At 47.1% G+C, this 17631-nt stretch overlaps 1 protein-coding gene across 2 annotated transcripts in view; it reads right to left on the minus strand.

Annotated features, from left to right (window-relative positions):
• The window catches only part of LOC133506643 (tumor suppressor candidate 3), a 142379-nt gene extending 137260 nt beyond the window's left edge, over nucleotides 1-5119 (minus strand). For both annotated transcript variants that reach the window (XM_061830982.1, XM_061830980.1), the window contains exon 1: nucleotides 4963-5119. In XM_061830982.1, the coding sequence (XP_061686966.1) occupies nucleotides 4963-5067 (105 nt within the window). In that variant the 5' untranslated portion in view covers nucleotides 5068-5119. The remainder of the gene's footprint in view (nucleotides 1-4962) is intronic.
• Between the last annotated feature and the right edge of the window lie 12512 nt (nucleotides 5120-17631).

A 17631-nucleotide genomic window follows, 5' to 3' on the forward strand; every position in this document is an offset into this window, starting at 1 on the left:
CCCCTGTCATACGTACGTCACTTTTGTTACATTATGAGAGACAGATTACGTGGTCCGCCCCAAACTATTATTTTTTTTTTTTAGTAGCTGTATACACCTACCTGTCATTTGGAACCCATGAAGCTCTTGTCCTTTGCACCCATGCAACCAATTTTTCTTGACAAACCGGGTCTCTTGCAAACTTATGAAGGGTAAATTGATCCTTCAAGCAATGTCCAGCAATGCAACGGGCCGGCATTTTGGCTAACACGAAGGAACAATGAGCTACCTTCCTGGAGGTAAAACTAATAGAAACAAACAAGTCTACTTGAGGGCGGTCCTGCCATGTACATCACTTCCTGCTTCTTCTCGAAAACAAATCCCTCGAAAGGATTTTCATGGTGGGAGTTACAAAAAGCTGTATACTTCAAAATTATGTTTTGTGGTGAAAAAACGGATGGGTCCATGTTGGCTGCCGTTTTTTTCATTACTAACATACTACAAATCATGACAGTGGCCCTTTAAGGAAGCTTTTTTTTTTTACCTAACCTTATTAGAAGCAACCTTCCATCCATTTTGTTCGCCACTTATCCTCTCAAGGGTCGCAGGAGTGCTGGAGCCTATCCCTGCCATCAACAGGCAGGAGGGGGGGTACACCCTGAACTGGTTGTCAGCCAATTGAACCCTCTGTACAGGGCACTTAACCACGCCTCCTGAAGTGACGTCACCCCACGTGCACCTACGTCAGACAAACAGTTAGCAAAAAGGGCGGCGCAGCACGAAAAGAATAGAGCGAAACTCCGATTTCCCGGCTGATTTCTCACTCCCATTCTTCGCTAACAGTGAAATATCGTTGAAAAGCAAACAGCAGGGCTTCAAGTATTTCAGCGAGGGGTATTTCAATGGTATTTACATGCATATCGACGGAGAAACCATTGATATTAGCGCTAGATCTTTCCAGAGTCAGAAAAGAAAGAAGACCGAGAAGCCACATAATATAATATATTATAACCCAAAGACGAATTCGTCATTGACAGTTTCCTATTTTCGTGTTCCATATCAAACTTGTGTGCAGAATCTGTATATGTATCTGTATAGCCATTTGTGAACCGCCGTATGAAGGAAAAGAAGAAGGCGAGGCTTGATTTACGAGTTGTTTCTCTCGTTTTCTTCGTGTCACGTCACGCGCTGCCCTCAATAATTATTCTTGAATTAGTGCCAGAACTACGTAAGTCCCGACCGAGTATGACAATCACTACTTTAGTGTCCTCAAGCATCCTTCCTTCAGTCTTTGTGTCTCGGTGCACGTCGAAGGCTTTTAGGACTGCTAGTCCGGTTTAGCTTAGCTCATTAGCCGAGAACAAAGGGACACGTTTGCGCAGTCAGATCATCGCAAAATATCGCTCAACACAGATCAAGTGTGTCAATCATTCACACTTAGCTATGTTATGCAAGCGAAGAACTGCTAATTCATTTATATGAGACATGTATTGAAAATCAAATATAGGGCATTCCTTCGTGCAAACATATCTGTTACGGTTGATGGATTCAGTTGATCATGCAGTCTTCCACAAAGTTTGATCTATCAAAGACATTTTTCGTACTCGGTCTTCTGTTCCGGTTAATTTGAGATGGATTCAGTTGATGATGCTGTCTTCCACAAAGTTTGATCCATCGAAGACATTTTTCGAACTGGGTCTTCGGTTTTGGAAAGGGTACGAATTGAACTCCACCAACTAGCCTTTCAGGATACTTGTCGTCACTATTATAAAGTCTGTGACTACACCTCTTAACCATATCTATTGTTAAAGAACCCAAATACGCGATAAAACGCTAACAAAAGCTACACTGGACCATACAACGTTGTCTGAGGAAACTGTGGGTCCAAAAAGGGGCGTGGTTTATGCAGATCTATGGCCTCTGATTGGTCAGTGACGCGGATGACGCAATTTCTACGGAGGGGTCAATTGCAGGGCACATAGAGACAAACAACAGTCGCACTCACATCACACCCAGGGAAAATTTAGAGTGTCCAATTAATGTTGCATGTTTCAAGATGTGGGAGGGAATCGGACTGCCCAGAGAAAACCCACGCAGGCACGGGGAGAACATGCAAACAGGTGGAGTCAGGACCGAACCCTGGACCTCAGAATTGCGAGGCCAACACTTTACAGCTGTTCCACCATGCCGCCACATTTACCTTATTTAGGGGCAAATTTAAAGACCTTTAAAATGCTGAAATAAAAAAAAAGAAATACAGTTGTGCTTGAATCTCATCAATACAGAAGCATACACATACAGTTGTAGTTAGGAGGCACAGTGGATATCTGATCAGATGAACATGCAAACTCCACACAGGCGAGGCCAGGATTGCATCTTGGACTTCAAAACTGTGAGGCCAACACTCTACAGCTGTTCCACGGTGTCAAAATTATCACGATGGGGTTATTTAAAATATTTCACATTTTATCCAAATTTATTATGCCAGTGTGCTTGGTTATGGTGTAGCACAGTACCACAGATGTACTGTTTGCCTTGAGGATGCTCGTGGAAAGGTACAGAGAAGGTCAGAAGGCGCTACATTGTATCTTTGTAGACCTAGAGAAAGCCTATGACAGGAGTACCAATGGAGGAACTGTTACTGCACGCGTAAGTTTGGTGTGGCAGAGAAATATGTTAAATAGTACAGGACTATGTATGAGGGCTGCAGAACAGTATTGAGGTTTGCCGTAAGTGTGACAGAAGAATTTAAGGTGGAGGTGGGACTGCATCAGGGTTCCGTGCTGAGCCCCTTCATGTTTGGGGTAGTAATGAATAGGCTGACAGACGAAGTTAGACTGGATTCCCCTTGGACCATGATGTTCGCAGATGATATTGTGATCTGCAGTGAAAGCAGGGAACAGGCGGAGAAACAGTTAGAAAGATGGAGGTCACTGGAAAGGAGAGTAATTAGCCAAAGTAAAACAGAATATATGTGCATGAATGTGAGGGGCAGAAGAGGAAGAGTGAAGCTCCAGGGAGAAGAGATAGCGAAGGTGGACAACTTCAAATACTTGGGGTCAACAATACAGAGCAATGGAGAGTGTGGTAAGGAAGTGAAGAAACGGGCCCAAGCAGGGTGGAACAGTTGGCGGAATGTGCCTGGTGTTCTATGTGACAGAAGAGTATACCCCAGGATGAAGGGCAAAGTTTTATAAAGCAGAGGTGAGGCCAGCCATGATGTATGGATTAGAGACGCTGGCTCTGAAGAAACAACAGGAACTGGAGGTGGTAGAAATGAAGATGTCGAGGTCCGCTTTAGGACTGAGGTCTGAGGCTTGAGGCCGGTGACATACACGTCAAACTCCAATGGCACTCAGCAGAGTTCTGACTCGACCCATGGCGTGTACACTCACAAAAAAAAAAAACATTTTGGATTTGTGCTACATTGTATATTTCCACAGAGCACTACTTCCAAGCAGGACTTGAGGTAGCAGAAATGAAGATGCTGAGGTTATCGTTTGGTGTGAACAGGTTGGATAGGTTTAGAAATTAGCTCATTAGAGGGACAGTTTTGGAGACAAGGTTAGAGAGAGTGGACTTCGATGGTTTCAATATTTCCAGAGGTGAGAAAGTGAGTATGTTGGTAGAAGGGTGCTGAGGATGGAGCTGCCAGGTAAAAGAGCGAGAGGAAGACCAAAGAAAAGTTTGATGGATGTTGTGAGGGAGGACATGAGACAGTGGGTGTTTGATTGATAGAAGGATGCACGAGATAGGCTTAGATGGAAAAAGATGACACACTGTGGCGATGCCTAACGGGACAAGCCGAAAGAAAAACAAGAAAAGAAGAAGCTTGGTTATGGTGACAATCTTGACCTAAAGCACTCATCATAATTAAGCAAGTCACTTTCATGAGCCGTGAATATCTAAAATCTTAATAATTTTTCTATTTAGAAGTAAAGTTTACACTAGTACAGGCAGTGATAAACATGACACACGACAGTATGGAAACAGTAATAATAGTTGTAACATTCCTCCAATGACAACAATTTATAGACTGTGTGTACTATGCATATATTACTATTTATATTGGTTGCACATCTTCAATATAAAATCTTGGAAAACTGTATGTACATTTATTATTCATATTTGTTGCACATATTTAATACTTTTCTGCACAAATTTTAGGAAAATTCACATCACAGATAGTCCAAGAATTTTCATATAAATGAAGTTCAATGGTTGCATCGATCATTTAAATAACTTTTTATGGTAGCAAAGCTGAATACGTCTTTTCTAACAAGCGCTCCACTATTGGTGTCATGGCTATTGTTGCACAGAGTCAAACTTCTTAATCCTCAGTGACAAAAAAACCTCAACAACTGTAATCATAATTCTATCCTTCCGGTTTGCATCCCTCACACTTATGATGCTCCCCAAGCACACAGCAACAAAGTAAATGTGCCTCTCCAGACTTGATGAAATAATGGAAAAAGATAGACATTCACACAGCTGCAAAGGCAATGTCATACGAGTGCAAAAACAAAAAAACAATCAAAAAAAGTTAACCACTGGGGTATTGGCCATTGCAGGTGGCACAAAGCTTTACATCGCACCACTTTTTTTTTTAAACAGTTCATGATTCGTTTCAATGAATCCAAACTAAACATTACGCTGGTAACATAATTTACATTTTAAGTAGTGCTCATCTGTAATCCAAATAGGATGCCCATGAATCTTGCTGCGAATGCCTCGTTAACAAACGCTAAAGAAACCTTACAACTGAACAAACTGGGACGTAATATGCAGCTAAACCCTATTCAAATTTAAAGCACAAAACGAATGTTTTTGGTTGTTGCTATTGTTTTTTTGTTTTTGTTTTTCCCTGTCAAACCATCAGTACCTTGACGCATTACGCCGGACTCAACCCACGTGAGCTATCAACACCACAATACCCCTCCTCCCAAAAAAAAAAAAAACCCACTGTGGCGGTTAAAGCGTTACCTCTTTCTTCTTTTGTCCTCCTCCGTATGGCAGACACAGCACAAAAAGGAAGAAAACACACAGGAATGGAAGGTTAGCAAACGATTTAACCCAAACAGACGCCATGACGGAAGGATGCTCTGGCTGCGAGACACGTCTGCGCCAAGCGATTGGACGCTGCTCTGGCCAATTAGAGTAAAGAGATTATTCGCACAGACCTCTGGGTAATGTAGTTTTTTAGACGAAGCTAAACTTGAAATACACATCCATCCATTCTCTGATCCGCTTATCCTCACGAGGGTCTCGGGAGAGCCGGAGTCTATCCCAGTTGTCATCGGGCAAGAGTCAGGTTGCACCCTGAACGTTTTGCCAGCCAATCGCAGGGCATCTATTCATTCCCTGTATTGCTGATCGGGTGTGCAGGAGCCCAGTGAATTTTGGGCAAAATTTGAGTGGTACGCCCTGAGCTGATCGGGACCAAATCACAGGGCACACATAAACAAACAAACACACACACACACACACACACACAAACAAGTACATAATAAAAAGTTACTTATATTTTAAAACTACTATAAAAACGCAGGGTGTATCACGCCTGTTACCATAGCATTTTTCTGCTGTATGCTTGGAGCACTCTAGCACTTCTTTTTGAAATGCAAGCAGATGTTATTATTTTCATTATTATTATCAATCCACTTTCTTTGCCGCTTATCCTTACAGGGGTTGCAAGGAGTGCTGGAACCAATCCCAGTTGCCAACGGGCAGGAGGCGAGGTACACCCTGAACTGGTTGCCAGCCAATCGCAGGCCACATAGAGACAAACAGCCACACTCACAATCACACTTAGGGGCAAGTTAGAGTGTCCAATTAATGTTGCATGTTTTTGGGATGAGGGAGGAAACCAGAGTGCCTGGAGAAAGCCCACGCAGGCACGGGGAGAACATGCAAACTCCGGGCGGGGTCCGGAATTGAATCCGGGACCTCAGAACTGTGAGGCCGACGCTTTCCAGCTAATCCACCGTGCCGTAATTATTGTTATTATTATGAAAATATTGTACATGTAGAGGGTTCAGAAACCGCCTCAAGTCAAGGGTTTATAATAAACAGCCCCCCCCCCATTTTTTTTTTAAGATAATCACTACGTTCTGACAGTCACTGACACATCATTGTGATTTTTGTTATTTAGCTAAGTAGTCAGTAGATGGCACTCCCGCGCCGCTCCCTGTGAATTGAAGTACGAGGAAGCGTCAACTAGCGCACATAGGCAATTATTAAAAAGTTGAGTGGCACAACAAGATACACTGACTAATTTGTCTGTTTCTCACCATTCACAGGTATCTATCAGTAATAACGCTAAACGTTTCCATAACATGTTAAAACGCTTGTTGATTGAACTATTCGTTATATGCTTGACATTTTGTGCGGTCGCAATGTGATTGAGAGAATTAGTTTTGTTGTTTCAGTGAGTTGAGTAATGGCGGATGCCACTAGTTTTCCATTGTGTTACAGTAGAGAACACACATGGTACGGGGAAGTGTATGTTTGAGCATGTTGGCATGCATTTGCGAATGAGAGCATAATGTTGATCTTTCATTGTGTTGGAGCTAATGGCAAATGATACAAATTTTTCTCTGTTTAGATTTAGGAAATGTATTACCAGTCACTCACATTTGAAAAATGTACAGCTGTGGTCAGTCATGCCTCCAGATATAAAGTTGCGGGTGTGGTCCACCAGTCATACCCGCAGATATAAAGTTGCGGGTGTGTGTTCTGTTTGTAGTTATGAGTGTACCCCTTTAAGAGCAGAGGGGGGCGTTGTCAGGTAAACTAGGAGGTATAAGTAGGCTGAGCAGCAGCTCGTTGTTAAAGACAGTGGGCGTGCGTGTGGGGGGGAAAAAAAAACACACACACAAGACAGTAGACGTGAGGCTGTGATTCACTGCGCTAGATCGATTTTCATGGACCTTGAGAGTGTGCGCCAAGTGCGCAATTGCGCATTGGCGCAACTTAGAGGGATCATTCGTCCAGACTACACAAAATAAGTGACATCTTTCAATACCTATGCATTTTTACGCATAAAAAAATTTACACATATGATTTTTTGTGCTCGACTGTGCAGATTTCTGATTGCGATGGTGTGCCGGCGCATATGCGCCCGTCAAATAACAGTGACATGTATTATTGTTTTGTTTTTTGTTTTTTTTAATGTAGCCCTATCTGGGCACAAGCCAGTGCAATCTGTAGGCCAATCCCAAGCCGGATAAATACAGAGCGTTGCGTCAGGAAGGGGATCCGGCGTAAAAGTGTGACACACAAATTTGAGCATTCATCTAAAGAATACCATACCTGATCGGTCATGGCCCGGCTTAAAAACACCCGACCCCCAGCACCGTTAACCTGCAGGGCGTCGGTGGAAATTCAGCTCCTGTGGGTCGAAGACAAAGAAGAAGAGGAAAGCATATTCATTGGCAGAAGAAGAAGAGGAATCCACACAGCCTATAATTGAGTGTAGGGACTTTGAATGTTGGTACTATGACAGGAATATCTCAGGAGTTGGTTGACATAATGGTTGATATATTGTGTATCCAAGAGAGCAGATGGAAAGGCAGTAAAGCTAGGAAATGTAGAAGCAGGGTTTAAATTATTTTACTATACAGTAGATGTAAAGAGAAATGGAGTAGGCATAGACATGTTGGTGAAGGAAACAGGGGTGACGAAGAAGGGATGGGTACGTACGGCATCCAGGAGAGAAACTTTGAGGGACAGATGGTACTTTGCAAAAGGATGGAATTAGCAGTCGTGAAGTTTTTTCCAGAAGAGGCAGGAACATAGAATGACCTACAAGAGCGGAGGTAAAAGCACGCAGGTGGATTATATTTTGCGCAGACAGTGTAATCTGAAGGAGGTTACTGACTCTAAGGTAATGGTATGGGAGAGTGTGGCTTGACAGCATAGGATGGTGTTGTGTAGGATGACTCTGGTAGCAGGTAGGAAGATTAAGAAGACAAAGGTATAGCAGAGGATCAGGTGGTGGAAGCTGAGAAAGGAAGAATGTTGTGCGGCCTTTCGGAAAGAGGTGAGACAGATTGGACTACGACAGCCAAGGTGATCAGAGAGACGGGCAGGAGAGTACTTGGTGTGTCTTCTGGAAGGAAAGGAGAGAAGGAGACTTGGTGGTGAACCCCAAAATACAGGAAGTCATACTATGAAAGAGATTAGCGATGAAGAAGTGGGACACTGAAAGGACTGAGGAGAGGTGAAAGGAATACATTGAGATGCGACGTAGGGCAAAGATAGAGGTGGTGAAGGCTAAACAAGAAGCATATGACAACATGTACACCAGGTAAGACACAAAAGAAGGAGAAAATGATCTCTACTGGTCAGCCAGACAGAGGGAAAGAAATGGGAAGGATGTGCAGCAGGTAAGGGTGATTAAGGATAGAGATGGAAATGTGTTGACTGGTGCAAGTAGTGTGCTAAATAGATGGAAAGAATACTTTGAGAAGTTGATGAATGACGATGATGAGAGAGAAGGAAGAGTAGGAGAGACAAGTGTGAAGGACCAGGAAGTGGCAATGATTATTAAGGGGGAAGTTAGAAAGGCACTAAAGAGGATGAAAAATGGAAAGGCAGTTGGACCCGATGACATACCTATGGAGGTATGGAAGTAAATTGGAGAGGGGCCTGTGGAGTTTTTGACCGACATATTCAACAGAATACTAGTGGGTGAGAAGATGCTTGAAGAATGGAGGAAAAGTGTGCTTGTTCCCATTTTTAAGAACAAAGGCGATGTGCAGAGCTGTGGCAATTTAAGAGGAATAAAGTTGATCTGCCACACAATGAAGTTATGGGAAAGAGTATTGGAGGCTTGACTCGGGACAGAAGTAAGTATCTGTGAGCAACAGTATGATTTCATGCCTAGAAAGAGTACCAGAGATGCATTATTTGCATTGAGGATGCTGGTAGAAAAGTACAGAGAAGGTCAGAAGGAGCTACATTGTGTCTTTGTGGATCTAGAGAAAGCCTATGACAGAGTACCAAGGGAAGAACTGTGTTACTGCATGCATAAGTCTGGTGTGGCAGAGAAATATGTTAAATAGTACAGGACTATGTATGAGGGCTGCAGAACAGTATTGAGGTTTGCCGTAAGTGTGACAGAAGAATTTAAGGTGGAGGTGGGACTGCATCAGCGATCACCTTTGAGCCATTTCCTCTTTGTTGTGGTAATGGATAGTTTTACAGATGAGGTTAAAATGGAATCCTCTTGGACTATAATGTTCGCAGATGATATTGTGATATGCAGTGAAAGCAGGGAACAGGCGGTGGAGGAACAATTAGAAAGATGGAGACATGCACTGGAAAGGAAAGGAATGAACATTAGCCGAAGTAAAACAGAATATATGTGCGTGAATCAGAGGGGTGGAGGGGGAAGAGTGAGGCTCCAGGGAGAAGAGACAGCAAGGGTGGATGACTTCAAATACCTGGGGTCAACAATGCAGAGCAATGGTGAGTGTGGTGAGGAAGTGAAGAAATGGGTCCAAGCAGGTCAGAACAGCTGGCGGAAGGTGTCTGGTGTTTTTGTTTTGACAAAAGAGTCTCTGCTAGGATGTAGGGCAAAGTTTATAAAACAGTGGTGAGGCCAGCCATGATGTACAGATTAGAGACAGTGCCACTGAAGAGACAACAAAAACTGGAGGTGGCAGAAATGAAGATGTTGAGGTCCCTTGAAGGACTGAGGTCTGAGGCCGGTAACATATACGTCAAACTACAATAGCACTCAACAGAGTTCTGACTCGACCCATGGCGTGTGCAAAAAAAAAAAAAAAAAAACATTTTGGATTTGTGCTATATTGTACATTAGAGAGCACTACTTCCTACAACACGGTGTGACTGGGGGTTCAAAATCCCAGCCCCGCCTCTATGGAGCTTACATGCTCTCCCTGCGTCTGTGTGGGTTTTCTCTGGGCACTACAGTTTTCTCTCACAACCCAAAAACATGCATCAATTGGACACTCTAAATTGCTCACTGGTATGAATGTGAGTGCGGATGGTTGGTTGTTTATGTGTACCCTGCAACTGGCAGGCAACCAGTTCAGGGTGTACCCCACCTCCTGCCCAAAGATAGCTGGGATGGGCTTTAGCACTCCTGGACCCATGTGAGAAGTGGCTCAGAAAATGGATGGATGGATGGATGGATCACTTTCTACACACGGTATATCTTAATTTTGTCAATAATAATTTACAATATACATTGAAATTACATGTTTTGTTTTTATTTTATTTTATTTTATTGTTTTGCTAGGAAGGTATTTGTGTGTAGATCCCTCTTGAGGATTGCACCAGTGCTGTCTATTCATCTGATATCATTATCTGTTTAGTGTCACGAACCTCCAGTACGGGGGCAGACCTAAATACAGGACTTTGAGGCAGAGGCATAATATTCAATGTAGTTTATTCCGGAAACTGGGTCATACATGGTGGAGCAGTCCGACAAGGTAGAGGTCCTGAAATGCTGGGCTAGGCAGGATCCAAAACACATCCAGCAAGGTCAGATGACTAGGGGGCAAACTAACAACTCAACAGGACGGGAACAAACAAAAGGGCACAGAATCGCTGTGACTGGGGTTACTCTAACTTATGTGTAGAAGTGGAGAGTCCCACAGAAGGTGAATGCAACTCACTAACGCAATGCAACAAACTGGGAAATGCCAATGACAAAAACTCCAACTTAAATGCCTGTCTAATTACAGTACCAATGTGAAACAGCTGTGAACGGTGACAGGTGTCAGCGCCCAGAGCAGTGGTGTGGCCACGCCCCTCTTGGCAGTGGCTAAGTCTAAATGCTCATGACATTTAGGACGATATTAAAACCAAAGCACAGTCATTGATGGTGTAGTGGTACACACGTTCAGAGAGCATGGGATCATTCCCACCCAGTGATGGTGTTGATGTGTTCCCTGTGACTGACTGTCGACCAGCTCAGGATGTAGTTCAGTATTTGCCTGAAGTTAGCTGGGTTAGGCTCCATCACTCCCGCGAGCCTTGTGAGGATAAGATGTTTGGAAAATGGATGGATGGATTAAAACCAAAACCTCAACTTTAGTATGGGTTAGGACATTGGTATACAGCTACAGTATGAGTTGTAATGGTTCATTAGCTAATTGACTGAATGCCATAATATGGCATTTAATGCTGAATTTCATTTGCAGATAAAATAATTATAGAATAAGATAAAATCATATACTCTGAGGCAGAAAACCACTAATACTGTCATGGAAATATCTCTCCAATACAGGCTATCATAAGGATCAACTGAAATTAGTTTTACATTGCATATTTTTCCCACAGCCCCAAAAGGGCACATAGAACATTCTATGTTCATGACATGTTTGCATTAATATGATATTGCTGCAATTATTAAACAAAATAATTCCATGAATCTCTTTGGCCTTTTGTCTTTGTTAACTCTTAATATGCATCCAATTTCTGAGCAGATGGCAAGTTCTTGTGATGTACAGTATAAATCAGCGATGTGAATTGATTGCTCTGTTCCAACTGAAGTAATTAATTGGTTGTGTACTTTGACACCAAAAGCACAAAGCAAGAAAAACAGCCATTAACTTCCTTAATGAATTTAAGTTGACGAGCGGTGCAGTAAAGTCTTACTGTGATGACAAATAATGCTGCTGCAAGGCTGCTGACTGATGCATCACCGTATGGTCTCGAGGTGGTGTCACGGACGAGACTCGGGGGTGGACCCAAATGCACGACTCAGGTGAGAGGTAAGCAGTGCGGAATAAGTCTTTATTCGTTCCAATGTCGGTTACCAGGGAGTCAGTCCAAACAAGCAGCAAGATCAGTAACGGCAGGCTTACGGGGTAGGTCGGGAGACAGGCGTTGGTCGGTACACGGGAGGTAGACGTCAGGAGTACGGTAGTGCGGGAACGAGGCAACGATCAAGCAGAGTCTCTGTCGTCCCCCGGGTCCAATATGTACTGGTTCTAATCGGAGGTCATGAGGCGCAGGTGTGACCCTTCCGATTAGACGGCCACGCCCAGCCCTGGCTGGAATCCAGGATCATGACAGTAACCCCCCCTCAACGGCCGGCTCTGGACGGCCCAGGCGCATCAGGGTGAGCCGCGTGAAAGTCCCCGATGAGGGAGCGGTCCACGACGAAGCGGGAGGGGATCCAAGAGCGCTCCTCCGGGCCATATCCCTCCCACTCCACCAGGTACTGGACCCCCCTCCCTCTGCGGCGGGAAGACAGCAACCGGCGCACGGTGTACACCAACCCACCGTCGACCATGCGGGGGGGCGGGGGGGACTTGAGCGGAGGAGCCAGCGACGACGTGCGATTCGGGCGAAGTCTGCTGGCGTGGAACGTACGGTGCACCCTCATCGACCTGGGCAGTTTCAACGAGACTGCGACCGGGTTAATAACCTTGGAAACAGGGAACGGGCCAACGAACCTGGGAGCAAGTTTGCGGGATTCCGTCCGCAGCGGGAGATCTTTGGTGTAGAGCCACACTCACTGTCCCACTCTGAGCTCTGGTGCGGCCCTCCTCTTGCGGTCTGCTGCGGCCTTGTAGGCGCTGCTCATGCGTAGCAGTGTCCTCCGAGCTGCTTCCCAGGTCCGTTTGCTGCGTCGCACCACGGCCAGGGCCGACGGAACTGTGGATTCTGTGACCAGTGGAGGAAACAGGGACGGAGGATACCCATGCACGACATGGAGTGGAGCCATACCAGTTGAAGCGGAGGGTAGAGAATTGTGGGCATACTCCACCCACTTGATGTGCTGGCTCCACGTGCTCTGGTCCCTGGATGCCAGACATCAAAGACCGGTCTCTAATTCCTGGTTAATCCTCTCAGTCTGGCCGTTAGACTCTGGGTGATGACCCGATGTCCGACTTGCTGAAGCGCCGATGAGGTTGCAGAACTCCTTCCAGAAACGGGCGCTGAATTGTTGACCCCTGTCCAGCGCGATGTGTGACCACGGACGAAAGGGGATGGACAGGGGTTGCAACTCACCAACAGGCCGTAGGCGGGAAGTCTTATTGGCAGCACACACCGGGCAGGCGTTGACGAACTCCCTTACGTCCCTGCTGAGGTTAGGCCACCAGAACCTTTGTTCGACCACTGAACGTGTCTTCGCCATACCCAGGTGGCAGACCGTCTTGTTGGTATGGGCCCAGTTCATGACGTCTCCCCGCAGAGATGGGATAACGAACAGGCGGCCCGACGGACAATCCGCGGGTGATGGTGTCTCTCCCAGAGCCTCCTTCACCCGCGACTCGATCGCCCAGGTGAAACCGGCCACGAAGCACCCCGCTGGCAGGATAGTAGAGGCGTCTGAATCCGTGCGCCCTCCCTCGTGGATCCGCGAGAGTGCATCCGGCTTGCCGTTTTTGGAGCCTGGGCGGAAACACACCTTAAAGTGGAAGCGGGTGAAAAATAGGGCCCACCTGGCCTGACGGGCATTCAACCTCTTTGCAGACTTCAGGTATTCAAGGTTCTTATGGTCCGTGAAGACAACGAACGGTACTTGCGAGCCCTCCAGCCAGTGCCGCCACTCCTCCAACGCGCTCTTGACCGCCAGCAGTTCCCTATCTCCCACGTCGTAGTTCCTCTCTGCCGGGGTCAACTTTCTAGACAGGAACGCGCACGGGTGGATCCTTCCATCCCTGGGACTCCTCCGATTCCTGAATTCGATGCATCCACCTCCACCACAAACTGGTTATCGGGATCCGGAATAATGAGAACGGGCGCAGTAGTGAAACTTGCCTTGAGCCTGCCGAAGGCCTCCTGGCAGGTCCCGGACCAGTCGAAGGTGGTACTTGGCGAAGTGAGCGAATGCAGAGGAGCGGCCACGGAACTGAAGTTCCTTATGAATTTCCTATAGAAATTGGCAAATCCCAGAAACCTCTGTACGTCCCTCCTGTTGGTGGGGGTAGGCCACCGCAGCACCGCGTCGACCTTCCCGGGATCCATCCGTATCTCTCCCTCAGCCAGGACGAAGCCCAGGAAGGACACGGATGCCCGATGGAACTCACACTTCTCCATATTCACGTAGAATTGGTGCTGCTGCAGACGCCGGAGCACCTCTCTGACTTGTTGAAAGTGAGAGGTTAGGTCTGCTGAAAAGATGAGAATATCATCCAGATAAACAAAGACAGATCTGTTCAGGAACTCCCGAAGCATGTCGTTAATGAAGTTCTGAAAGACGGCCGGAGCGTTTGTCAGTCCGAAGGGCATCACCAGATACTCATAGTGCCCTGTGGGGGTGTTGAACGCCGTCTTCCACTCATCCCCTTCCCGAATCCGCACCAGATGGTAAGCGCTGCGCAAGTCGAGCTTGGTGAAGATACGGGCTCCCTGGTGGAGTTCGAATGCTGTAGAGATAAGCGGCAAAGGGTACCTGTTCTTGACTGTGATGTCGTTCAGGCCTCGGTAGTCGATGCAGGGTCGCAGCGTGGAGTCCTTCTTGACAAAAAAAAAAATCCCGCACCGGCTGGTGAGGATGAGGGGCGAATGAGTCCCGCTGCCAGTGAGTCCTCGATGTAGTCCCTCATGGCTTGATGCTCTGGTCCGGTTAAAGAGAACAGTTTCCCTCTGGGAGGAGAGGTGCCTGGCAGGAGTTCAATCGCGCAGTCGTATGACCGATGTGGCGGCAGAGACTTTGCTTTAGATTCAGAGAAGACCTCCTGTAGGTCATGGTAGTAGGAGGGCACTGCGGTCAGGTCCAAGGCGGTACTAGGTTCAGTTAGCCGAACCGGCGCAACTTGAATACCCCTGTCTCTCCGGCCAGCGACACAGCGACTGAGACAGTCCTCTCCCCAAGTCTTGATCTGACCCGTGGTCCAATCTATGTGCGGATTGTGTTCTTTGAGCCACGGGCTGCCCAAGATGATGTCGCTACTACGTGCGTCGAAGACATGAAAGCTAATACGCTCCAAGTGAGCGTCCGGAAAGCTCATACGTAGCGTCTGAGTGCGATGTGTAACCCGACAAAGGAACTTGCCGTTGGCGGCATAGGCGTGACGAAAACGTTGCGTGGGAAAGGTTGCTGCCCCCAGCTCCTCGACCACGCGGGGATTTATCAGGTTTGCTTCCGACCCAGAATCTATGAAAGCCGTCACAGAGCATGAACGGGAGTCCGTTCCCAAGGTGAGGTGAAGAAGGGACCTCCCTGACCCCGTCGCGGTGTACCGCACACTCACCGGAGTAGCGATCCTGATGTCAGAATGCCCTGGTCGAGTCGGGCAACGGGCGATCAAGTGTCCCAAACGCCCGCAGTAAAAACAGCGTCCCTCTCGTCGCCGACGTAAGCGCTCCTCCGCTGAGCTGCCAAGCCCCTCCACTTGCATGGCTTCCGGTGAAGCTGACAACACGGGTGGCCGGGAAGCGGAAACAACCAGACTGCGACTCTCCCTCTCCTCCTCCCACAGGCCCTCCATCTGTCTCTGCACGGTGAGGCGCTGGTCCACCTTGAGGGCCAATGCGATGAGGGAGTTAAGCGAAGGCGGAAGATCCATGGCCACGAGGTGACCACGGATCTGTGGGGACAGTCCCTCGTAAAACGCGTCATGGAGGGCTTCCTCATTCCAGCGGCACTCGGCAGCCCGAATCCGGAACTCGATGGCGTAGTCGGACACGCGGCGACACCCCTGGCGAATTGTCATGAGTGACGACGCCGCCTGGCGTTCCGGAGCCGCATACTGGAACACCTGGGTGAGCGCGCAGACGAAGCTCGCCCATGAGCGGCAGGTCTCCGAGTTACGGCTCCACTCGGCAGTGGCCCATGCCTCCGCCCTCCCTGTCATGTGGGAAATGACGAAGGCGATCCGGGAGCGGTCCGTGGGAAAAGCGGAAGCTTGCAGCTCAAAGTGGAGATCGCACTGCGCCAGGAAGGGCTTGACGTTACTGGAGTCGCCTGAGAACCGCTCTGGTCGAGAGAGCGGAGTGATGGTGGCACGGGGAGGCACAGGAGCGGCCGCGCTAGCTTGGGAGGCTAGCCACGGTTGCAGCTGGGTGCAGAGCTCCTGGATCTGGTGAGTCATACCCTGGAGAGCAGCCTCTTGCTCACCCAGGCGTTTGCCCTGCACTTGCAGCGCACGGCGAATGGCTTCAGAGTCGGCTGGGTCCATGTTCTTGGCTAGATCGTTCTGTCACGGACGAGACTCGGGGGTGGACCCAAATGCACGACTCAGGTGAGAGGTAAGCTGTGCGGAATAAGCCTTTATTCGTTCCAATGTCGGTTACCAGGGAGTCAGTCCAAACAAGCAGCAAGATCAGTAACGGCAGGCTTACGGGGTAGGTCGGGAGACAGGCGTTGGTCGGTACACGGGAGGTAGACGTCAGGAGTACGGTAGTGCGGGAACAAGGCATGAGAGACAACGATCTAGCAGAGTCTCTGTCGTCCCCCGGGTCCTATATGTACTGGTTCTAATCGGAGGTCATGAGGCGCAGGTGTGACCCTTCCGATTAGACGGCCACGCCCAGCCCTGGCTGGAATCCAGGATCATGACAGGTGGGAAATACGTACGCGGGTATCTGAAGCCAGCTTTTCCTTACCCACTTACAACAGACACTATATCCTTGTCTCATTTATTCTTTTTTTCATAATTTTCCACATTTCCTCGAGAGAAGTACTGTAATGTAATTGCTTAGCAGTATTTGTTTCTGATGAAGAGTTTTGGCACTGAAGTGATAATTCTGGAAGATTTGCATATGTGAGTAAGCAGCTTGTGGTACCATGCCAACTAAATGACAGACAAAATTAAGGGAAAGTAACTGTTTATGGCATTTTTTAAATGCAAAAGGTTGCTGTGGGACATGTCGGCAAGAGAAAGGCCCGGGGTTGGTGATGTCATGGAGCTGGCACAGGACCAGGTGACTTTATTTGAGGTCAGTCGCTCCCTTCTCAAAAATATCACAAAGCCTTCCCAAAAATGTCTCCCAAAAGACACACCGAAATCACAGTTTATCAAAAAAGAGCATGTGTATGTGGGGCATATGAATGTGAAAAAGGGAGAGCCGTTGAGCGAGCACAACATCAAAAAGGAAAGAGGAGAGGAAGAGAGATGTTGGGAAATGGAGGGATGGCAGGCAAAGCGTTGAGCAACAGAGGTTGAGCAGGTTGAAAAGAGAAGCCAGTGTACAAAGACAACAAAAAAGAGGGATAAAAACGAGAAAGCTTACTCTATCGAGAATGTGCGGGAGAGTCCTTAATATGATGTTAATTTTCTCTCACTGAGTCGTCAACAAATGTTCTTTGTTCTCTGGAGGTTGTTCCGTTTGCCCATCGTGTTGTGTGTGTCTGTTCACCAAGGATGTATGTCATTTACATTTGAATGTATCATTTAATACATCTGAAACAGCATTCAAACTACATGAACAACAACAGCAAAGTCTCATGGCCCTGTTTTTTAGTGTTTTTTATTTTTCAGTCTCCCATTTGCTGGCTAACTGGACTTGAGCGGAGTCTCCTGTTGCACACCGAATGGCAATGATGATCAGTTGGTTATTTTGGTGCAACTGAAGCAAAAGGAGGGCACCAGATTATTGTCTTGCATTCCTCTTTTCCATTGGGCCTTGTTGTTCCAATCCCGTGCATATTGTTTGTAGAACTGGAGAACTGTATTTATTTTAGTACCTTATGTGTCTGACCCAAAACCTTGCTCCTAATCT

Source organism: Syngnathoides biaculeatus, chromosome 9 (genome assembly GCF_019802595.1).
Source record: "Syngnathoides biaculeatus isolate LvHL_M chromosome 9, ASM1980259v1, whole genome shotgun sequence".
NCBI classification, from domain to species: Eukaryota; Metazoa; Chordata; class Actinopteri; order Syngnathiformes; family Syngnathidae; genus Syngnathoides; species Syngnathoides biaculeatus.